The 24,886-nt window shown below is 37.4% G+C and overlaps 1 protein-coding gene across 11 annotated transcripts in view; it reads left to right on the forward strand.

The window, feature by feature from the left end:
- POLA1 (DNA polymerase alpha 1, catalytic subunit) overlaps positions 1–24,886 on the forward strand; it is a 316,077-nt gene that overhangs the window by 178,070 nt on the left and 113,121 nt on the right. For all 11 annotated transcript variants that reach the window (XM_008989090.5, XM_078363411.1, XM_017968391.4 and 8 more), the window contains one exon: positions 17,995–18,111. In XM_008989090.5, the coding sequence (XP_008987338.2) occupies positions 17,995–18,111 (117 nt within the window). The remainder of the gene's footprint in view (positions 1–17,994; positions 18,112–24,886) is intronic.

Consider the following 24,886-nt stretch of genomic DNA (forward strand, 5'->3'; position numbering starts at 1 on the left):
TAGTGATGTTCTTTGTATGGGCAGCCAGGATATAAGCTGGGCCAGATGAAGGATGTGTATCCTCTCTGCTTAGGGAATCAGTTTGCCAGACATGTGAGTAGCTATATTCCCATGCCAGATTACTTTACCCACATAGTTTTATGAGCATCAGTGTTTTAGTGATACCGTAAATGTAGCAATAGAGTGGAGAGTCTTCATCATTTCATACTGGTATGTAAAATGCCTCAGGTATTTGACCATCTTGAAGCACAGTGCCTTTGTATGCTCAGTAACTGTGTGTCAAGTTTGTGGCCAGTTAGCAAAGTATCTCAGTCCTTCACTCATCCCCAAAGAATTCATAAAATCTGTCCTATAATGAATGGCTTTCTTTTCTCAACAATAGTTTGAAGTCCAGCATGTAAAAATGTAAATCTCTCTGCTGGCTTCTAATGTACAAGGCCTCCTGAGAGTGTTCCCAGGGAAGAAGAGTTGATTAGGTAGAGACTTCTCTGTTCTTAGTAAATTAATGACCTACTCCAGGCCCATTTTCTTTCCTGGAGGAACACTCAGCGACAGTGCTTATGCAGCAAAGTCAAATTCTTTAGTTTTATTATATAAAACATCAAACGAGGAGCCAAAGAGAATCTTTTCCTAACAGTATCTCCTAAGCCCTAGAATATAATCAGAAGTAAGACAGTGGACTAGCAAATGGACAGGCATTCGTAAAATCATCTTAATGTCGATGGGAGGAATGCTAGGCTTGCCACAGATGAGTGGGACTTGAAAGTAGATTCAGAGGCTTGTTAGAAGATTCAGAGCAAGGACAAAAGAGCTCTGGAGCTGAATCTAAAGAATTTTTCTTTGAATTTATTTCAGGAACACATGAAAACATCTCTTAAGATGGAAGGTCTTTTCCTTAGACGGTTCTTAAAATTTAGACATTGTAGGCCCTGGGAATGTGTATTAAAATCCTTAGCAACCAAAGTATTCAGAAGGGGAATAAGGTATTTTGGGCTTTGAGAGGGGTAACATAATGGGAAAGCGTCAGGATTAGCAACATACATGTGTGCATACCCGTGCGCGCACACACACACACATATATTTAAAACCTTTAATCTGTCATTGTAGCACTCTGCCCCAGCCTGGCTTCTATATGTTTCACAACTTGATAGAATATGTCATTTAGTCTCATGATGTATATTTATTAAACCTTATTTGTATAAATACATGCCCACTTATCACTGTCACACCATAGAGGACCTGCTGAAACACAGATCGCTGGGTGTCACCCCTAGAGTGTCTGATTCTAGGTCTGGGGTGAGACCAGATAATGTGCACCTCTAACATATTCCTAGATGATGCTGATGTTGCTGATCCCAAGCCCACATTTTGAGAGCCACTGCTCTAGACATTCACTGACATATACTACTCAGCCAGGAGCACTCAAATGAAAACAGTAGTAACACTAAACCCTAACTTAATGTTGGAGTAATGAGATTAAGTTAACAGGAAATACTTTCAGTGCTAGGAACGTATATATTTTGCTAATCTCGGTTATGGATAAATCATGAGGGCTTATGGGGAACCTCACGTTGTTGTTGGTTTTTTAAATTATGTTGTAGAATTAGAGAACTCTCACACTTGAACAGGCCTTACAGTCATCTGTCCTGATGCAACACCCTTCTTTATGAAAGAAGAGACTGAAGCCCCCAAGATTGAGCTCTGGTACATTTCAGGTTTTGGTTTCTAGAAGCAGAGCCAGGAGAAATGATTGAATACTATAGTTTAATTTCAATAAGACTTATGTTAGGGAAGGGATCTTTTAAGAGGGCTAATTTCCCAAATATGAAAGGAACTATTTTAATATTTAGTCAACCATTTAATGTCCTTTAGCTAAATTTTCAGTCCCAAATTTGATTTTAGGCACTCTGAGACAAAGGTCTATACAGAACCTGTAATGATTCTAATAAAATTACTTTTTTCAGTTGCAGAGATTCCTGTGCGGCTTAATTCTTAGGTCCACGGCCCTAGATTCTTGGGAAATCTGCTAGAGGTAGCCCAGTAGAAATGTTGATAAGTATCACATTTTGAGAAGATTAACCATTGTCATTAGACCAAAAAAAGGAATATATAGAAATTAGAAGAAGGGGAAATTATTATTTACAGATCATTCGGAACATGGAAAATCGAATGAAATCAACCAAGAAGTTACCACAGACAAAAGGAATTTTAATAAGATTACTAGTTATAAAATTAATACTAAAAATCAGTAGCTTTTGGCTATATACACACAACAACCAGTTAGAAAACATAAATAGCTAAATCTCATTTACAATACAGGCTAAAAAGATGAAATACCTAGGAATAAACTTGAGATGTGCTGGATATATATGAACTCTGAAAGACTTAAGACTTGGGTAAATGGAAAAGCGTATATTTTTGGCTAGGACCACTCAACATTTTAGGATTGTCAGTTCCCCTAAGTTTATCCATAAATTTAAAGCTTCCTCAAGTTTTAAAAGGAAATCACAGGAAAATTCTGACAAAGAAAATGACCCACCAGTCCTACTGGCAACTGGGGTATTTAAAATATTTTGGTGCAAAACTATTTGGTGATTTCAAAGGAGCAACTATAGAAAGCCCATAAATAGACCCAAAGTTGCATTTTATTTTTTAAAGGAGGGTGGTTTACATCAGTAGGTAATAATCATCTGGAAGAAAATACAGTTGATTTCTTCCTTGTTCCTTACACTGAAGCAACTTTCAGAAGGATCAAAAACTTAAACTTAGAAAATGGAACTATAAAAGTAATATTGTTACTAATTGTGGAATTGAGAAAACTTTTTAAATAATCGATTTTATTTTTTAGACCAGTTTTAGGTTCACAGCAAAATTTCAGAGTAAGGTGCAGAGATTTCTCATATTCTCCCTGCCCTATACATATATGGCCTCTCTTATTATCAACATCCCCTGCCATAGTACGTTTGTTACAACTGATGAACCTATATTAACACATCATCACCCAGAGTCCATAGTTTATGTTGAGGTTCACTCTTGGTGCTGTGCATTTTATAAGTTTGGACAAATGTTTCTAACATATCTCTACCATCACAGTATCCTACAGAGTGCTTTCACTGCCCTAAAAATCCTCTCTGCTCCACTTATTTGGGAAGACTTTTACATAATACATAGCAAAGGAAAGGGTATAGGGAATGGAGCACTCATACACTGTTGGTGGGCATGAAAAATGGTACACCTTTTGAACAGCAATTTGGCAATATCCATCAAGATTGTAAATGAACATACCATTCTACTTTGCAATTCTAATTTGAGTATCTCTCCTTACAGATGTACAGTCCTTACAGATATTATAAAAGGTACTATAAGGATATTTCTTGCAGCATTATAATAGTAATTGTAAGAGACTGAAGACAACCTATTGTTGATCAGAGGAGCATTCATTAGATTATGACAGTCATAATAGAATTTTGTGCAACCGTTAACAAGAACACTGCAGATCTATATATACTAGTAGTCCATAATTTCCTCTACTTTTCAGTGAAAAAGCAGCATTTAGAACAGTGTATATGATAAACTTCAGTTTGTATTTTTTTAAAAAAAATGAGAGATAATTATTCATAATATGATAATAAATTTTAATGGACCTGGCCAGGTGTTTTGGCTCACACCTGTAATCCCAGCACTTTGTGAGGCTGAGGCAGGAGGAGCACCTGGGCAACATAGTGAGACCCTGACTCTATTAATAATATTTAAAATTTAAAAAAAAATTTTAATCAACCCAGTATATCCAAAATGGTATTTTATTCTGTAATGAGTGTTAAAAATACCACTAAACTATTTTATAGTCTCCTTTTTTGAACTAAGTCTTTGAAATCTGCCGTATATTTTACACTTGCAGCCCATCTCAATTTGGAATAGCCATATTTTAAGTACTCAAGAGCCACATACAGCTACTGGCTCATTTATTAAGTAGCATAGGTGTGGTGTGTAAAGAGCACTGGACTAGAAGTTTAGTCTACATGCTGTGTGACATTATGCAATAAATTTACATTCTTCTGGGCCTCATTTTCCTCATATACAACATGAAGGATTAGACAAGAGATCTGAAGTCTCTTCCAGCTTTAAAGCTTAGGGTTTAAAGATCTCATTTCATATTACTTGTCAAAGTCAAAGGTATAATTCTGATTGCTTTCCATAGACACTGTTTTCACCAGCACTCCTAAAATTCTCTGATTCGAATTAAAGCATATTTCATATTTTAAGAACTCTATTGTTGTTGCCAGATTGAGGTTCTTTGTTTATTAGTTTGTTTAAAGGAAGAATGTTATTAAGCTATGTACATGATGTAAACCATTTAGTTCTTTTAATAGAATTAAGTCGGATTTCAGACTTTGATAATTCTAATGCTGCATAGAAAACTTGGAAGAGCAAGAGTGAACCACCTAAATAATATGTAAAGAAGGAATAAACTTGGGAAGAGAGAAAGTTGAGAGATAATTTAAGTACAATTCCGTTTATGAAGTTCATTGTTCAGAAAATAAAAACCAGTAGTTTCTCTTTGAACAAGAGAGAGAATGAGAATAATACAAAACAGTGGTTCTCAACCTTAGCTGCACATTAGAATCACTTGGGGGAACTTTTTAAAATCACATTGCTTATTCCCTATCCCAGACTGGTGTTCTCAAAGTGAGATCCCAAACTAGCAGCAGCAGTATCACCTGGGAACTTGTTAGAGATGCACATTCTCAGGCCCCACCCAGGACTTACTGAGTCAGATACTCTTGGGGTGGCGATGTGTTGTAATGCTGCCCTGGTGAGTCCAGTGTGCTGCCAGAGTTAAGAATTCTGGAGCAAGAAGTACTTGGAACAGGGTTAACAGATGGATTTTATGTTGGGTGCCAGCTTCCATTCTATAGTGGCCTTGAGGAATAAAGTTGGAAATGGAACTGAGTATACCTGCTAGGTGTTTGCCATTCCTGATTTAGTGATTTGGGTAATTTATTAACATTATAGAAGGTTGGATGTTGCAATCACTCGTAGATGAGCCTTTCTAAACAAATATACATTAAGAGGCATCTCAGCCAATTGGCAAAGAAAAAAGGCGAAAAGGCAGGGGAAACAGGAGAAAAGAAAAAAGTCACATTGGAACAGAAACCACAAAAGAAGGGGGGAGGAATACAGAAGGTAAAATGTTGTAAGTGAAGAAATTTCAGGTAGCTTATAAAATATTTATATATAAGGGTTTCTTAAAGAAGTTCAAGTGTGATGGAGATTTTAGGCCCACTTCAAGATCTGTCATCACTTCTGTCTGATCAAAAAGTACTAAAGGCTTGCTCTACCCTTTGTCATTTGGCATTAAGGCATATATTTCCTCTTAATATTTAGACTTTTGATAGGAATGCACTTACTACAGCTATGGTAAATTTGGAGTGAACTAAGCCAGAAAATAAAATACTTTCAAAGTGTAAAGAGGTTATCACTGACTGAGAAGGAGTTAATGTGTCATATATTCTTTTGATTTCTACTCCTCGAGAGAAATCGCAGTATCTGTAATTTCAGAGGCATATTCAGAAGAATGTTATATTGTGATTTCTCTATGCTGAATCTTAGAGATCTGTCAGGAAGTCTTCAGCCCTGACGAAATAAGAATGGACCCATTATGGTATCAGGTCCATTTGATTTTTCAAAAGTTAAGGGAAATATGCAGATTGTTTCAGAGAGTCTCTTTTTGCTCTTGTTCTAAGACAGATGAAGGGAAGCAGGCTGGGCTGTGTTCAGAATGCATCTGGAGCTGCTTCTCTCTCGAGATCTCGGCAATATAACTTCTGCAAGCCCTTTCTGTGTGTATTTTTCTTTTCTCATCTTGAAACACTACATTTTGCATGAGAAAGTCAGCTTTGATAATTTCCAAAGGCTAGGTATTATAACAGAATTTGTGCCTCTTAGAAAAAAGCTGCTTCTTTCCTATAAAACAGAACCTGCCTTTTATACCTGAGTAAATAATTCTGATATAACTTTTCTAATCATCATTTATTATTGAAAAGATTATATTATTTTTGAGGTTTTGTTTATCTACTAAAATATGTTGATTTTCATATTAATTTCTGAATATTCAGTTTATATTTTTAGATTGTTTTGTGAATTGGGATCTCTGAGTATAAAGTCGTTTTCAGCACATTGGTGATATTGATTAACATCTTCCTCAAATAGCAAGCACATGCATTTCAACAGCTTTTGGGACAGTACTACAGTTAATAATCTCTTAACAAGACAAATGTATGCTTTTTTAAATTGTTATCATTATTTTCTCATCTTATGTTCTGGCATTTAAATTATGAAACTTTATCTCAGCATGTAGACTTACCTTGTGTTGCCAAGAGGAAAGAAGTGGCTTTTCTGCAAAGCCAAATACTTTTTACTTTATTGTCTGCTACGAAACAGCTGCTAATACCAGGAAAATGCCGTCTCATCATTGGGCCTGGGGTGTCCAAAAGAGGCAGGAAAAGAAAATGACTGTAGCTCCCTGTCTGCCCTGGCACTCTCCTCCTTTCTCTCATTTTCATTGCTGTGAAGAGCAGGAGAACAATATTCTGCAATTAAGGATTCCATTAAGTTGAAGAAAAGAGCAAATGGGGGATGTTTGTTCTCTAAGCTGAAAAAATTTGTCTGGGGTGGGGGTGATAGTGGTAGTGGTATGGAGAGAGGTGGGTGGAGAGACCAAGTCAGGGCTGTTTGTTGAATATACTGTTAAGGACTGTTACCATCCTAATTAATCAAGTTAGAAATTACAGCTGTAGTCGGTTTCCCCCCAATTCTTGTTATCAATTTTCTTCTCTTTTGAGACAAAGCAAATATAAATTTTGTGTTCATTTGTCATTCGTTCTTTGACTTCAGCATCTCTGAAAATAACAATGTAGCACAAAAGCCCAGTATTTACCTAGTTGTAATGTGGGTTGCCATGGTGTTTTGCAAATTATTGCAATTATGTTCACCATGCGAGTCGCCCTTGGTAACTGGCGAAAAAACTGATAATCCTGTTTTGAACAAAAGGTCAAATTGCTGAATAGAAAGTCTTGATTAACTAAAAGATGTACAAAGTGGAATTATTTCCTACCATTCAGAAATAGTTCTTGATCGGGTTTGGGGGAGGGGGTGAGTAAGTACATCTGATTACTGAAGTACAAAGCATTGAAAGGATGTTGTCTTGAGCCTTTCATGTAGTCTTAATGGTGGCTTTTTTGTCAAATTTACCCATTTGCGGCATTGAAAGAGGCAGCTGCATTTAAGCTGGAGAGACGGTGCTTTTTCAAGAGTTCAGTGCATGGAAAGTTCTCAGCAGTATCTGCAGTTTACTAGTAGCCCCTGGTCTATTAAAACTGATGTGCCGCATTTGAGCCCATTGCTCTCAGTACTTGTGAACCCCTCTGGCTGATGATCTAATAAAGTGCTCTTACTGGACAATCTCTGATCAGCTACTTAAAAAAGAGGCTGGAGGAGGGGACCAGAGGGAGAAGCCTCACAGGCAGTGAGTCTTGGTGCAGGCCAGAAGAGAGAAGACAAGAGTGGCTAAACTGAAAGGTTTGTCACCATGATAATTTGTGCTAAGGCATTTGTCACCGGGTTTTGGTTTTGTGCCCCAGATCTCCCAAATTGTGATCATATGTTTTTTTCTGAAGAGAAATTTTAGTTTTAAATTAGATAAGAGATTAGAAGTATCTTTGTCAAATGTTAAAATCTACCTTGCATTTATTTCTTAAATTATAGGCATTCAGAAAATATATAATCCTACATTCATGTAAAACCAAAAGTTTCCCATGTTGTGGCCAAAGGTTAGATGGATTTCATCTCTTCTGAATCTGGCAGAACATCTGCAGGGAGTGAATTTTGGAGGGAGGGAGTTTTGTTTTTTTTTTTTTAATGACCACCTGAAAAATCAATTCTCAAAACTTTTGAGAGTGTGTGAAAGTGGCATGAAAGCAAAGCAAACCTTAACAAGTTTGTGGGTTTACATTCTACATCACCTAGCAACCTCCTGGCTCAGCCAGATCTCTTGTCTACCCTTAGTTCTGTTTACAGACTATTCAAACGGCCCTTTCAAACCATGAAAGATATTCAGTTTCATTAGTACCATTCTCAAGGAGAAAATAATTAAAGTTAAATGAACAAACATTGCCTGGTAATAGTTTGAACTCCATTCTGATTTTAAGATGTCCTTTGAGGCAGTAGTAGCTATAGTTCAATTTTAACATTTGTCGTTCGCTACCCAAAGGCGTATCACATGAAACCATACCAATAAATACTAGTCTCTGAGCAAACAAACAATAAAAATCACTTTTAGCTAGACTTGAGCAAAGAAAAACTCTTCTGGTAAGAAGGTTTTAGGCGTGCATGCCATCCTGATTGAATTTTGTTTTATTTGATTCTTACTCCAGCACATCTGAGTTGATCTGTGTGCACACTGAATAAAGGCAGGGGAGAGGGCGTGGGGAACAAGGCACCTCTCTTTAAAACTGATTTATTACCTACCTTCAGAGACCCACCATCATAAAGAAAGATATTCATATTCTGTAAAAGACGGGTGCATTTTAGTGCATGGCTTAATTTAATACATGATACTACTACTAATATATACCCTGCCACGTCCTCATTAAGAATTGTGAGAATATGTGATTAAAATGACCTATTTTTGAAATTTTAGATTTAGTAAACAAATTTTTTAAATAACAGATGATTTTTTTTCATGTTCCTTCCCCCCCCTCCCCCCCACATAGGCACATTCCCTGAAAATTCATCTTGGCAGCAAGCATATACATGATATAGCTCAGACTGTTTTTCAGCTGTGTTACTGATTTGATTATATTGAAAGCTCTTGGCAAAACTGTCCCTTCTCTTGTTAATAAGCTTTCTGATTATAAGAACAATATAAACTTGCTGTAGAAAAATTTGAAAATACAGAAATAAAAGAAGAAACCACAGAGATTACCAGTGATTACATTGGAGAGTATTTCCTTCCAGTCTTTTTTTTTTTTCTGTGCATGTAATGACGAAACCAAACCTTGAGTTCACTTTTGAAGTTTATTCATTATTGTGTGTACATAGGCAAGGTAGTGGAATTTTTTCAGGAGTGAAGACTCGAGAGGCAGGAATGGCGATGGAAGTAATGAACAATTTTTCTTAGAAGTTTTGCCACTAAAATATTAATATAATCAGCAGAGTAACCATTTTACCATCTCATTGCATTTGATTCTTTCCTCCTTTTCCTTGTTGAAATGACTGTATGACTTACCTGACACATCCATTTATTACCATTCATGTTAGAAAGTCAGACGTTCATTGCAGTTGGGATATTACATCCCCAAGTCACTTGTAGCTTCACATAGGGGGAAAAAGTATTTTATGAAAAGATTTGTAATATAATAGAGATTAATGGAAAGTGGAAAGGAAAATGCTTTCAGTTTCTCATATAAAATGAAAGCAGGGTGGCTAGAAAATCTTGTATTCTTGTTATTTGTATTTTGTTAGGTCTCTAACATCCACAGTACATGACTGGGTTGCATGAGTTCTTTGTGTTTTGTTGACAGTTGACAGACAAAGCAAAATTATTCCTGAAGCAAGGTACTGTGTACTTAGTTGTGACCTATTATACTATTATAGCCTAAGAACGTAGCTTGCTTTTAGTTGGGTGAATAGGAGAGTATTTTACAGAATAGGCTTGAATATACTAAGAGAGGTTTTTAGTTGCCCATACAGAAGGATACATGTCCTCCATTGAACTTTTTTCCCCAAAATGTAATTTTCCATATAAAGTCTTTTAAGTATATTTTCCCTGGTTGCTTGCATAGAGACAATTTTAACTGTTCTGGTATTGTCCTGCAGGGGTAGAATACAATTGCTGGTAATTGTTGGTTTTCTGTGCTCACAGTATATCAGGAGAAGATGGCTTGCATGGGGGCTCTTTAATGTACCTCAGGTACATCTTCTGATGCTCAAGCTCTGATTGCAAATTAAAATAGCAAGACTATGGTATTGGATTTGATGTGAGGCAAAGCAGACCAAGTTGCTAATTTATCATGTAATATGCAATTGCTGAGGTTGGAATTTGTCCACTTACAGTGCTATTCTGTGTGTTTAAATGAGGACCACTGTTTGCATCCAACCTATCATAACAGTTCGGGAGTGCTCCATTATCCTTTCAGCAAACTGATGGCAGAGTCTGGTCCTTGTACAAATGATAAGATCAATAACCTTCAAATAACTTGGATGAAATGACATATGACTGTTCATTTAAAGAGATGTCTTACTTTAAAAATCAATTTTAATAATATTTAAAATTCTTACATTGACCGATAAGGCACTTTCTACTTCTGTTTTGTTTGATAATTTTGTTCAAAATATTTTTGTATTAACTTTGGTGAATAGTTATTTTATGTGTTTATTTTTCCTGATTTACTCTTTCATCTCTTATCCAGCACCTCTCTGGGACTTAATAATCACTCTTTGACATGCCAGCATGCTGCAGTGTAGAAGATTTAACTTTAAAAGCAAAATTATATTCCTGTTAAAACTTCCCCTGGAGATCTTAGGGAAATTTTTTCCCAGGTTTAGGTACAAATGTGGGTCAGAAAGCAATTTGTTTTTTGATATTTCTGGAAATTCCAAATCACAACATGTCATTCTTCAAAAGCAGCTGTGGGCCCATACTGTGCACTATCTATAAGAAGGCCCATTTTTTGCCACTGGGGATAATTCTGTGGCAGAAAAATGTGCCTGCAAGGGAACCCCGGAACATATATAAATGGTTTAGGGTGAAAAGAGAGTCTGATGTTCTCAAAGGGCATCTAGTTTTGGGAGAAGGGTGGTTAATGGCCATTATTGAAAACTAGTAATAATCTGATGAACTCTAAAAGAGCATGCATGCTGCCAGACCCCGTCCTGTGACCCTGTCACTGCACTCCTGGTGAGCCATTACAATTTAAACTAAATCGTACGTCACTGCAGAACTGTGTTGTCTCTTGAAAATCTGTGAATCCTGAAATAAAGCAAAGACAGCCTCCTCTTCCCCCACTGCCTGTTTTGCCATCTGTATCTTCACTATATTTTCGTTTGATCGGGAAAAAATATGAAAATTTAACTTATGTTGACTACATAGTTGTAATATTTTGCAATCAAATTGAGAAGCAGCACCACCTAGTCTTACCATTTATCCATTACTTTAGTTCTCCGTTTTGTAATAATACCAGATGGAAGCTGACCAGGCTCTTTCCTGGTTAAAATGGTGCATTTTTAATAGTGCATTGTCAGCTGTAGCTTAGCTATAATGTTTCCCAGTACCAGAGACAGGATAATAACAATATTTTACATTTCGTAACATTTTTGTGAGTTTTCTTATTTGATCCTCTGAACAACCCTAATAGAGTAAATACTATTACCTCCTGTTTTATAAATGAGGAAACTGAGGCTCAGAAAGAGGTTCAGTAAGTTGCACAAAATTATCTGTTAGGAAATGGGAGGAAAGAAACCCTATTCTCATGCGGTTTTTCATGACTTCAATTCTGTATTCTTCACTGAATGTGAACCTTTGTGGTAGAGACTGGGGAGGACACTACTGGCTCCAAAACAGATTGTTCCCCAGGGGACTGACTATCCAGTTAGGTGGGAAAAACAAGATGGTAAAATAAGATGGTTAAGGGACAGCACACCACAGTGTATGCTCAGCGTTAGGTAGAATGGAGAAATCCCTGTGGATCGGGAAAATTTCACAAAAGACAAATGGAACTGATGATCAAGGAACAGACCTTTTAGGCAGAGGTTCTCCAGCCCGTGTAATGATGAGGAGGTGAAAACAGGCAAAATGTGGTGTGTAGAGTATGAAAACCAATCTGATAGGGCAATGAGTTTGTGTAAGAGAATGATGAGAAAGGGCGGGGGAGCAGGATGAGGTTGTAAGGATTTGAAAGCCATGCCAATGAATTTGCTCTTACAATTATCTATGGCATTTATATGATTGGGAGATGGGAGTGGAGAGCCCTTTGTGTTGGATGTGAGAGAGAACTCAGTCAGGGAAACCAGGGAGGAGGCTATTACAATAGAACGATCTGAGGTCTGGCTTTGGTGAGGTTGATGGTACTAGGACTATAAAGGAAAAACGAGTGGACAAACTTGGTGACTGATTGGGATTGAGAGGAGACGGGCCCACTATATATTTGACTCGAGTATGCAAACTACTGTGCGTTGTTATTTTCCTTATTTTTTATAAATTTTTCCTCTATATTTTTATCTTATTGCTTCCATTCATTTATTCAGAGGACTTCTAAAATATAATTTCAAGTTTTTAGATTTAGGGGGTACATATGTAGGTTTGTTACGTGGGTATATTGTATGACACTGAGGTTTTGGGTGCAAATAATCCTGTCACGCAGGTAATGGGTATAGTACCCAAGAGGTAGTTTTTCAGCCCTTGCTTCCCTCCCCCCTTTAATAGCTCCAGAATCTGTTCCTATCTTTATGTTCATGTGTACCCAGTGTTTAGCTCCCACTTATAAATGAGAACATGTGGTATTTGGTTTTTTGTTCCTGCATTAATTTGCTTAGAATGATGGCCTCTAGCTGCATCCGTGTTGCTGCAAAGGACATGATTTCATTCTTTTTTATGGCTGCATACTATTCCATGGGTGTGTGTGTGTGTGTGCATACACATATACATTTTCTTTATCCAGTCCACTGTTGATGAGCACCTAGGTTGCTTCCATGTCTTTTCTGTCATGAATAGTGCTGCAGTGAACATATGAGTGCATGTGTCTTTTTTGTAGAACAGTTTATCTTCCGTTGGGTATATACTCAGTAATGCAATTCCTGGGTCGAATGGTAGCTCTTTTTTAAATTCTTTGAGAAATCTCCAATCTGCTTACCACAGTGGCTGAACTAATTTACATTCCCACCAACAGTGTATGAGCGTTCCCATTTCTCTGCAGCCTTGCCAGCATCTGTTATTTTTTGTCTTTTTAATAACAGCCATTCTGACTAGTGTGAGATAGTATCCTATTGTGGTCTTGATTTGCATCTCTCTGATGATTAGTGATAGTGAGCATTTCTTCATACGCTTGTTGGCTGCTTATATGTCTTTTGAGAAGTATCTGTTCATGTTCTTTGCCTACTTTTTAATGGGGTTATTTAGTTTTCACTTGTTGAGTTGTTTAAGTTCTTTATATATTCTGGATATTAGACCTTTGTCAGATGCATAGTTTGCAAATATTTTCTCCCATTCTGTGAGTTGTCTGTTTATTCTGTTGATAGTTTCTTCAAAAGATATTTTTGAGGGCCTCAGGCTTCACAATTTCAGATCTAGATGATTTCTGTGTGTATAGCCTTCTAAAAATACAAATGTACACAAACGAATAACAGTTTGTGTTTAAGGTGCAACTACTAGGAACGCCTCAGTTACAAGTGGAAATTGATTCCTTTTTAACATGTGCAGACAGAAGCCATTTTAGTTGAGGCCTCAGAAATATAATTTAGCAATCAGAACCAATCAGCATTTGACACAATTTCATACACAATGATTTTAAGGAATTAGTGATGCTGAGATTAAAGCAACAAGTGATAGAGCTTGGCATATTTTGGTAAAGGTTTGTTTTGCTATTGGACAGGCTGACTTTACCTCTTTTGAACTTTCTGTTTACAAATGTGGTTAAGGAAAGGCAACTGAAAATGTACTGACCTTATTTTTATTGGTTATTATAATTTGCATGTGGCATTACATAATAAAATCACGTATTTGGATAGCAGACATCCTTAAAGTGATTTAGAGGTTTTTATTAAAATCCAAACCTTTTTATAAGTTGGGCTTCCAAGAAACTACACTTTTATTTAAAATTGTCCTCTTCCATTGGCTTGTCAATTATAGCCCTGGGCTGTACAGGCTATATGTTATTTCTGAAAATGAGAATTGGAAAGTAAGTTTTGTCTTTGTGAGTGTTAAAGTGAACTTACGTTAGTATTTTCATTTGCTTTGTTTTTATCACCTTTAAGAGACAAAATTCAGTATGAGATCTTATAAGATTTGCGTCATCATGGAATATTTTCAAATACCTGGTATATTATTTTTATTTTAAAAAAATTTGTTTGAGACAGGATCTCTCTCTGTCATCCTGGCTGGAGTGCTGTGGCGCAGTCACAGCTCACTGCAACCTCAACTAACTGGGCTCCAGCCGTCTTCCTACCTCAGCCTCCTGAGTAGCTGTGGCTGTAGGCACATACCACCACTCCCAGCTAATTTTTGTATTTTTGGTAGAGACAGGGTTGTGTCATGCTGCTGCCGCTGGTCTCGAACTCCTGATCTCAAGCAATCCACCTGCCTCAGCCACCCAAAGTGCTGGGATTACAGGCATGAGTCACCATGTCCAGCCTATATTTATTTTTTAACAGCACAAATGTTCCTTGAAGGTTAGATTTAGCTAGCTGGTTAGCATTTATTGGGAGAACAAAGGGTTAAACCAAATGTACTTTACAAAATTGAATTGAAGCAAAGCATATATTTAATATGATTAGGGCCTATTTCCTACATAGAAGAGTTTTGTTTAAAATACACCGTGACCAAAAGCTTAATTATCAAAATAAAACAAGAAGCATAAAGACTTACAGGCTTCTAATATTTTTTTCAGCCCCAGTTCCCTTCACACAGTTATCAGCATGTTTAATTTCCATGCATAATAGCACTAGTTATTGTTGTCATTTGTAAAGGGAGATTAACAGATAGTAAGTACAAACAAACCCAAATAAGCACTGAATAGAGAGGTGACAAAGGAAAAAAGACCTCTTTAATGTTAATTATAACTGGTAGGAAGTCTAGACAAATTATATTATCTGTTTTCTATATGATTTGAAAGGACATTTAGTTAGTACCTCTGTCAGAGCTAGAGTTAGGTGTTTGCTTTAAAAAACAGGTGAGTTGATAACTTAGCATCTCCCTGGTTGGCAGCTCCCCTACTGAGTTGTGAAGTTGTAAATTGACAGAATCAAGTTTTAAAAACATCTGAAAAGAACTCTGTGGTTTTTGAACATTGTATTTTTAAAATTTAAAAATAATTTTAATATCCAGGTTATATTTTGGAACTGAGTAATTTCTTGTCTCAAAACATGGTAGTTGTTACTGTCTGCTTAATTTTTTTAGTTTTGTTTAGAATTGGATGAATTGCAGCTATGACTAGCAGTGTTAACTAACTACATGTTCCAAAGCATATAAAGCCTCAGATATCAAATATAAAGTAAAAATCACAAATGAATGATAAAGGAGTGGTCCAGTCCTGTACGGTTTGTTTCTTTTATTAATATACCTGAATGGGTACTTCAAGAAACAGCTAGTCTTACTTTTAGTGTTTATAGGCTACATTTAAAATGTAATACCTGTTCCTGCTGTCAGCTCCACTATTCCCCACTGTATTCCCCCATGCCTGCCTAGAACAGACTAAACCAAAGTATCTTGTTTCCTTTTTTTTTGAGACAGAATCTCATTCTGTTGCCCAAGCTGGAGTGCAATGGCATGATCTCGGCTCACTGCAACCTCTGCCTCCTTGGTTCAAGTGATTCTTCTGCCTCAGCCTCCTGAGTAGCTGGGACTACAGGCAAATGCAACCATGCCTGGCTAATGTTTTGTATTTTTAGTAGAGACGGGGTTTCACCGTGTTAGCCAGGATGGTCTCGATCTGCTGACCTCGTACTTGCCTGCCTCGGCCTCCCAAAGTGCTGAGATTCTAGGCGTGAGCCACCACACCCAGCCAGTATCTTGTTTCTTTAATTCTAAGGAGCTGATTGTGAGCTGCACTCCTGACTTAACAGCTTTTTTGAAGGAACTAAAGTACATTATTAAGCTGTACATGTCCGTTATAAATGCATCTGAGTTTTAGAAATATTAAAATGTGAATATAAATGTCTCTTTAAATCAAGAAGATGTTGAAATACACCCTTAAAATTAAAACAAACAGCTGCCTGTGACTCAGAACCACTGATTCTTTTTTCTTGTTCCTAATTTTTTGCTGTGGTCGTAGTAGTTTATCTCAGACACTAATCTATCCCTTCTCTGTATTGCTAGCATTTATTGTTGGTACCACACAACTTGGTTCTCAAAGCCAAGCCATACTGAATTGCTTCTATAGTCTTTACGTGTGTGGACCTTGCTGTCCTATTTAGATTGTAATTTCCTGAAAGTGTACCTCGGGCCCTTTTGCCTATTCTTCACAATATTTAATATAATTCTGGGCATTTATTACAAGTTTCATTAAGAACTCATTGAGACCCTCCCTCTACCTGAGAAGCTTATATTAAATTTTAAAATAGTTTAGCCTTGAATGAAGGTAGGAATAATGCTTACTGTGGGTGTATTGACTAGATGAATTTTATATTCTTTAAAGGTAGCATAATTCTTTTATAGTCATAAAGCTCTGTAATATACTTTACCTCTTTGTGATAGTCTTAAATGGAGCAAGAACTGATTCTTGGTGCTTTCCCCTGAGTTTTGTTATAGCTACTTCCAAAAAAAGCCTATTCTGAGGAATGAGGTCAAGCAACACAGCAGCAAGTGAGGGCATCCCTCAGTTTTGGATCAGCACCGCATGGCAACATTAGTGGCAGACTAAAGTACCTGACTTAATGAAACAACATTCATGTATATACCGCTCTTGTCTAAGGGGAAAAGACCAAGAAGATGTTTGGTCTGGAAACAGGGAATGGAGTTATGCATGTTACTGATTCCTTTATTAATGATATCACAGCATAGCTTTCTAGCCTTCATTCTTTGACATATGTTGTTCTTTCTGCATAAGTTGTCTTTTCTGCCTTCTCTACCTACTAAACTTCTAGTCATTCTTCAAGACCAGTTCAGAAGTTGCCGTGTCTCAAAATGTTCCAGGATCTACAGATAGTGAGGTCCTTACTGGGGATTCCCCAGGTGAGAACACCATGGGACAAGGCAGCAGCATACCTTGTTCACCTTTATACCCCAGCACCTCACCCTAACATTTGCCTTATGCCTTTGTGGCAATACATGTAGCATCAAAGCACCTTGGTGCCTTAGTGTGAACAGCTGAGCTTTGCTTGACCCCATTTGTGAAGTCTTGTCTCCTTTGTTTAACAGATAACATTTTCTAAGAAACACAATGCTGATTTAAGGTCATAGGCATAGTCTTGTCACATCTCTATGAGAAAATTCAAAGGAGAACAGCAAGGGAGAGTAACTGAAGAAGAAAAGTGAGAAGAGGTTTCTAAAGACAGAGAAGTGAGCAATAGCTGTAGTATTTCAAACCTCTGGAAAATAGTGGTCAGTTGAAGTTGTCCTTGAAAACACTGCAGCTAGTTTTATGTCTCTAGAAAGTACATATACGAGAATCTGTTTTTGTTTACAGGAAATAATTGATTTTATTTATTAAATGTTTCTTTTATGCCAAATATAGTTTTAGATGCTCTAAATGTGTTGCATCATTGCAAAAACCCTATATGGTAAGCACTGTGGTATCCATTTTACAGAGAAGGAAGCAGCACAGCAATTAAGTAACTAGCCAGAAGTCACTCAGTTATTGGGAAGGTTATAAATCTATGTGGTACATTCTTTACTTTGGTAGTGGCCTTTACTAAGGAACTAAAACACGCTGGTTTACATTCTGCCTGTAGTAGAAGCTTTTGTTGGGAGGTTTTGATATATTTGAGTGGGGAAAGGTGTTTCTTTTAAAAAAAGAAATAACAACTCGTGTGTGTGTGTGTGTGTGTGTGTGTGTGTGTGTGTGTGTGTGGTCTTTTTTTTTAAACTTGGTGGGTTTCCTAACTTCTAAGTTGGGGGCATAGATCTAATTAACATGTCAGGAGAGAGAGATAACTAGAGCTATGTCAGAATTTCTGAGAAAAGATTAAATAAAATGAGTCTATCTTGATAACCAAAAAAAGGTTTATTACTTGTATTTGTGGATCGTTATGATAAGTCTGAAGATTTCCCTTCTTTCTCTCCAGGGCTGGTTGATATGTGAGGAGCCAACCTGTCGTAATCGAACTCGGCACCTTCCCCTTCAATTCTCCCGTACCGGGCCTCTTTGCCCAGCCTGCATGAAAGCTACACTTCAACCAGAGGTAACAGTCTCATAATGCTAAAGGACCATGTAGAACAGAGTAGAGGGCTGCCGCTTTGAGAAGTAGATACTGAGTATTTGCCCTATGGAGACACTCTACCTACCATATGATCATACTACTCTTTAAAAAAAAAATACAGATTTCAAAAAGTTATGCTTTCTTTTTTTACATGTCATGAGCAATACTGTATTTGTATTTAAAAGGGAAACTGACTAGTTATCATATGGGTTATACAGATTTCTTTGATTGCCACTACATAATTACAAAAGAAGATATGGCCATTCCATTCTAGAAACTGCTATCATCTTTGGACTTGATCAGAATCCCATTTGTAAGAGCCAGAAAACCTCCCAATTCGGTGCCATGCATGGTTTATTTTGTGGGTTTTTTTGGTTCCCTCTGCCAGATTAGTTATTTATAAGTAGCTGCATACATCAGTATTTCTCAAGCCATTTTTTTTGTTTGTTTGTTTTGTATTTTGTTGTTGTTGTTGTTGTTGTTTTGTGAGTCGGATTCTCACTCTGTTGCCAAGCTCGAGTGCAGTGGTGCGATCCCGGTTCACTGCAACCTCCACCTTCTGAGTTCAATTGATTCTCCTGCCTCAGTCTCTCAAGTAACAGGGACTACAGGCATGCGCCACCATGCCTGGCTAATTTTTGTATTTTTAGTAGAGACAGGGTTTCACCATGTTGGCCAGCATGGTCTCAATTTCTTGACCTTGTGATTCACCTGCCTCGGCCTCCTAAAGTGCTGAGATTATAGGCATGAACCACCACGCCCAGCCTGTTTTGCCTTTTTGAGATGGAGTCTAGCTCTGTAGCCCTGGCTAGAGTGCAGTGGCCCAATCTCAGCTTACTGCGATGTCCACTTCCCAGGTTCAAGTGATTTTTCTCTCTCAGCCTCCTAAATACCTGGGACTACAGGCATGAGCCACCGTGCCCGGCCACTCAAGCCATTTTTCTTTTTTTTTTTTTTTTTGAGACGGAGTTTCACTCTTGTTACCCAGGCTGGAGTGCAATGGCGCGATCTCGGCTCACCGCAACCTCCGCCTCCTGGGCTCAGGCAATTCTCCTGCCTCAGCCTCCTGAGTAGCTGGGATTACAGGCACGCGCCACCATGCCCAGCTAATTTTTTGTATTTTTAGTAGAGACAGGGTTTCACCATGTTGACCTGGATGGTCTCAATCTCTTGACCTCGTGATCCACCCGCCTCGGCCTCCCAAAGTGCTGGGATTACAGGCATGAGCCACTGCGCCCGGCGCCATTTTTCTATTGTAATATACACACCTGAGGTATAAGACATGCTGTCATTAGTGACTCCCAACTGGAAAGCATAGCATCTGGAAACACCTCTCTGGTAATTAAGATGACTTCCCTCTGTTGACCCCTTTGAGCATCTTCGACCCAAGCAGCATTTCCCAAACTGTAGTGAGATGTTTGCAGGTCTTTTGAGCAAAGAAGGTTTTGTGATCAAGTATGTCTAGTAGATGCCAAGCTAGCCAAAATTAAACAAGTTTATTGTTGATCTTCTCAGAACCTAAAATATGATAATGTACAATCTGTCTCACATTATGGACCTAGGATAGGTGCTTCACTTTTCAAATTTGTCTAGCTTGAAGATTTGTAAGGTTTTTAGTGAGAAGAAGGTGAGACTTGGGATGCTGTTGTTAATTTACTTATTTTTTAAATGCAGAGGCAGGTCTGTAATCAAGTTTTGACTTCAAATTTTTCTGCTCAAAAGGGTTGATACACAGACTGGTTTTAGAAAAATATGTAAACACATTTTTAGAAATGGAATCTTGCTATGTTGTCCAGGTTGGAATGAAGTGGCTATTCACAGGCACAATCATGGCTCACTGCATCCTTGAATTCCTAGGCTCGAGTAATCCTTTTGCCTCAGCCTTCTGAGTAGCTGGGACTACAGGCACTTGCCCAGCTAAAAATATTTTATTTTTAAGAAATAATGGCTTTTAATTTTAGGGTAATATATCGTTTCCCAAAATTTGGCGAGTAGTCAGGAACTGCAAATAGCTACCATCACTGTGTATTCAGTTGTTCTTTTGCATATCCATATGTATTTTTTACATGGTTGCCATCACAATGAAGATATGTTCTTGTATCATATTTATCTTTTGTCGAGCATTTTTCTCTGTTGCACTTCATTTTCAATACCAAAAAAAAAATTTTTTTTGTTTTGGGGACAGAGTCTCAACTGTTGCCCAGACTGGAGTGCAATGACACAGTCTTGGCTCACTGCAACTTCCACCTCCCAGGTTCAAGCAATTCTCCTGTCTCAGCCTCCTGAGTAGCTGGGATTGTAGCTACATGCCACCACACCCAGCTAATTTGTATTTTTAGTAGAGACAAGATTTTCACCACGTTGGCCAGGCTGCTCTTGAACTCCTAACTTGTGACTCACCTGCCTTGGCTTCCCAAAGTGCTGGGATTATAGGCATGAGTGACCACATCTGGCCTCCAGCACCAAAAATTTTTAAACACAAATTTATACCTCCCATTGGGCATTTTAAGCTACTTTTCAGTATCTCTTCACTGGAAATTTTGTGATTAATATTTTTCTACTTAAATGATTTTTCCTTTATTTGACATTTAGGATAAGTTCTTATCAACAATACATACATACATTGCTTAAATACAATATGCTCATGATTTATATTGCCAAATTGCTTTCCTAATGGGGTATCCCAACTTATACTGCGTACCAGTACTTTATGAACATACTAGTTTTACAATAGCCTTTCTAGCATTCAGACACTATCATTTATTTTTTTAAAACCATTTTGATAAGCATAAAATGTTCTTTGCCCTTTTTTTGGTATTCCTTTGATGATTAGCAAATTTTTAAAAAAATGTGGAACATGTTAGAATTAGCTGTCATAGTGAATTATTTTTACGTCAGTCTTGTCTCAAGACTTGCATCAGCAGGTGCAGAGAGAGAACAAAAGTATATATATTTAATGTGACTCATCAATCCGGTTGTAGGCTTTAGGAGAATCACTTGCTTCTTGAACTGATGCTGCCTTTGAGACTTTTTAAGTCTCTAACTCCTAACTCATCAAGTTAAGTTCAGTGAAAATTGAATTACTTTTTAGAAAATCAACCAGTTTTATGATTGCATTCTTGGTAAGAGAAGCTAAAAGGTTAGTGTATAACCATTAGATTGTTAAGCTATTAGACTGATACATTTTGATGATGATGTTAATAATAGTTTAATATATCAGGTTATCTCTTATTATTTATTAATCTTTTTAAATTTCGTAGTGACTTGTTTTTTTCTTCATATCCTTGTCCTTCTCAAAACTGCGGCATTTTAGGCATATGTTTCTCAAGGTTATCAGCTATTCTTCCCAAGGAGAAGCTTTCGTAGATTAGCTCCTCTGGTTCCAGTGCCTCTCAGGGTATGACCCTGTGGAGTTACTCAGTTTCAGAGCAGGCTGGTTGGTGATACTTTTTTTTAGCCATTCCTGAACAGGGACCTTGACAGTGGGACTTAGGACACTCTTATGTACTCAATTTTGAGTTGCCAAAAATGGGTGAGGAATTTTTTAATTCTTTTTGTGAGGTTCCTGGGCTTTTCTAATAGAAGGGAGAAAATGCATTTTTCCAAAATCAATTTCTAGAGAAGTTCAAAAAACAATTGTGCAGTGGACAGAATTATTGTAATCACCAGAAGGTTTTCCAAACCTCTGGTATTTTGCAGGATTATACCTATCTGGTTCTTAAGCTCTCAGTTGCTCTGTCTCAATCATACCTTACTTTCATTTAATAATTATTTATTAAACACCTACATCCTACGGCACTTTGCTAGGTGGTGGAAACATGTTAATGAACAGAACATTTCTTTATTATAAAACTATTTTAGCATTACATAGATTATATAAAATTAATATCTGTGGGCAAAAATAGGCATTTATAAATATCTGTTTGGACAGAACACTAGACATTCCTAGTAGTAGACTAGTGGGATCTTTATGTTGTTCAAGTTTGATGGTAAAGCACTAGCCTCTTAATGTGCCAGTCTCACTCATCTGCACATAATAAACCTGCTCTCATGAAGTCCTAGGTTGCAGTTGACTTGAGTACTTTCCAGAATTGACTTGACAATATATATTTTCCTCTCCCTCTCCCCTCCCTCCCTCTTTCTTCCCTCCCCCTCCCCCCTTCCCCTTCCCTTCCCTCTTTTCCTTTTTTTTGGTCTGGAGACAGAGTCTCGCACTATCGCCCAGGCTGGAGTGTAGTGGTGTGATCTCTACTCACTACAACCTCCGCCTTCTGGGTTTGAGTGATTCTCCCGCCTAAACCTCCTGAGTAGCTGGGATTACAGGCATCCACCACCACGCCTGGCTGATTTTTTGTATTTTTAGTAGAGACGGGGTTGCACTACGTTGGCCAGGCTGTTCTTGAACTCCTGCCCTTGTGATCCACCCACCTCGGCCTCCAAAGTGCTGGGAGTAAATGCCTGAACTACTCTACCCGGCCTTGTATCTCTTTATTTTAAGAATGTAGTTTTGACTTTTTAATGTAGCGAAATGTGTGTGAATGTGTATGGAATGCCTTCACAGAGGATTCTTTATTAGTAATTCACCAAAAATAAAGCTTTCTGGGTTTGTTGTTGTTATTATTATTATTAATCTTTAACTGTAGAACTAGGATTTCAAACCAAGTTAAATTTTTTCTCATTAACACATTCATTCTTGATGTAGAGCCAAGAAAATGTCTGTATGTGGCTCTCTCAGTCATGGTAGAAATAATCTGTGAAATTGCACTTTCCCTGGAGCAGGAACAGTATAGTGGAACCCTGTATTCTATTATTTAATCAACTAAATTTCTGGAAAGTCCCTTATACGGAAAGGAGTAAAATGATTTCTGGTCCTACTTTGGGAAACCACCTTGTGTTTCTCACATTTTCCTCACATGTAAAATTGCTAGGGTCTTGTATAACAGAACATGTATACCATAGAGGACTTCTGTTTTTAAAGGGAGAGGAGAAATAATGAACTTATAATCATGATATGTTACCATTTCAAAATCGCTATGGCTGAACAAATTATTAATTTGATGAGTAGGTTAGGGACAGTTAGAATGCTGCCAAGCTACTTGGGGCAGTTTCTTTTTTCATAAGAAAACATGAACATAATTGTGGTCTCTTAAGACAATAAGCATGAGTCCATGTAGGAAGAGAACCTTAGAACTATGACCTAAAGTCTGAAACCTAGTCATTGGTTGTTCTCCAGTAGGGAAGGGTAGTTCACCACAAAGGGTCTTTTGGAGCTCTCCTTTGTTATTTTGACATGCTTATTTGATGCAAAGAGATTACTAAATTCTGTGTACAGCTTCTCTTATTGTGAAACACGTGCTAGCAGCCTTTTTCAATGTACTTTTTTTAATTGAAGTGTAATACACATAACATACAATTAACTGTTTTAAAGTGAACCATGCAGTAGCATTTAGTAAATTCATAATGTTGTATGGCTACCACGTCTATCTAGTTCCAAAACATTTTCATCACCTCAAAGAAAATTCCATATCCATTAAGCAGTCATTCTCCATTTTCCTCTCCTTCTAGCCCCTGTTGTCATGTATGGATTTTACCTACTTTGAATATTTTCTGTAAATGAAATTATACAATATGTAACCTTTTGTATCTGGTGTCTTTCACCTTGCATAATGTTTTTGAAGTTCGCCTATGTTGTAGCATATGTTAGTGCTTAATTCTTTTTTATGGCCAAATAATATTCCATTGAATAGATATGCCACAATGTGTTTATCTGTTCATCCATTGATGGACATTTGGATTGCTTTGTCAGTATACTTTTAAAGTTTATTTTTAATTAAGTAGAAAGGTCTTAACATTTGGCCTGAATTTTTTTTCTGTGGCTCACTCATTGGTCCTACTTCAGCTGATTGGTACTACACAGTCTAGCAACTGATCGCTTTTTCTGTGTCTGCCTTCAGTAAGCACTTATTCAGCACCTATTCAATGCCAATTTTATGAGATCCTCTTAGACATATGAAGGTATCTATCTTCTTGAATGTTCCCCTGCTAGACCCAGTATTCCTAGGCCTTCAGTTATTTCTCTAGAGCTCTGCTTTCAAAATAATGATCCTATTAAAGTCTTTGTGCCTTGATAAAGTGAGGAGCCCAAAACTGCATATGGTATTTTAGGTGCTCCCACTAGCACTAGTATGGAGCAGAAAAAAACCTGTCACTGCTACCTTTTCTAGGTAGTAAACTTCTGTCAAGTCTATTCAGAATTGTGTTAACTTTCTTTTCATCCATATTTGCAGTGTTTTCCATTTTGAGCATTCTCTAAACTAAAATGCTTAGCAATTTTTTTTTGCATATGCAGCTGCTAAGCCATATCTTTTTTTTTTTTGCATTTTAGGTTTTGGGGTACATGTGAAGAACATCATGCAAGATTGTTCCTTAGGTACACACGTTGCAGTGTGATTTGCTGCCTTCCTCCCCTTCACCTATATCTGGCATTTCTTCCCATGCTCTCTCTCCCCAACTTCCCACCCCCTGCTGTTATCATGAATTTTTTGGACCAAATGGCTTATTTAGACCTAAGTGTAAAACTTCAGTAGGTAGTATATTAACAAAGTACTACAAACTAGGTGGCTTAAAATAATAGAAATGTGTTGTCTCACAGCTCTAGAGGCTAGATGTCTGAAATCCGGGTGTTGGCAGGGCCATTTTCTCTCCTAAACTTACCGGGAATCCTTCCTTGCCTTTTCTAGCATCTGCTAATCCTTGG

The sequence above is a fragment of the Callithrix jacchus genome, chromosome X (genome assembly GCF_049354715.1).
Source record: "Callithrix jacchus isolate 240 chromosome X, calJac240_pri, whole genome shotgun sequence".
NCBI lineage: Eukaryota > Metazoa > Chordata > Mammalia > Primates > Cebidae > Callithrix > Callithrix jacchus.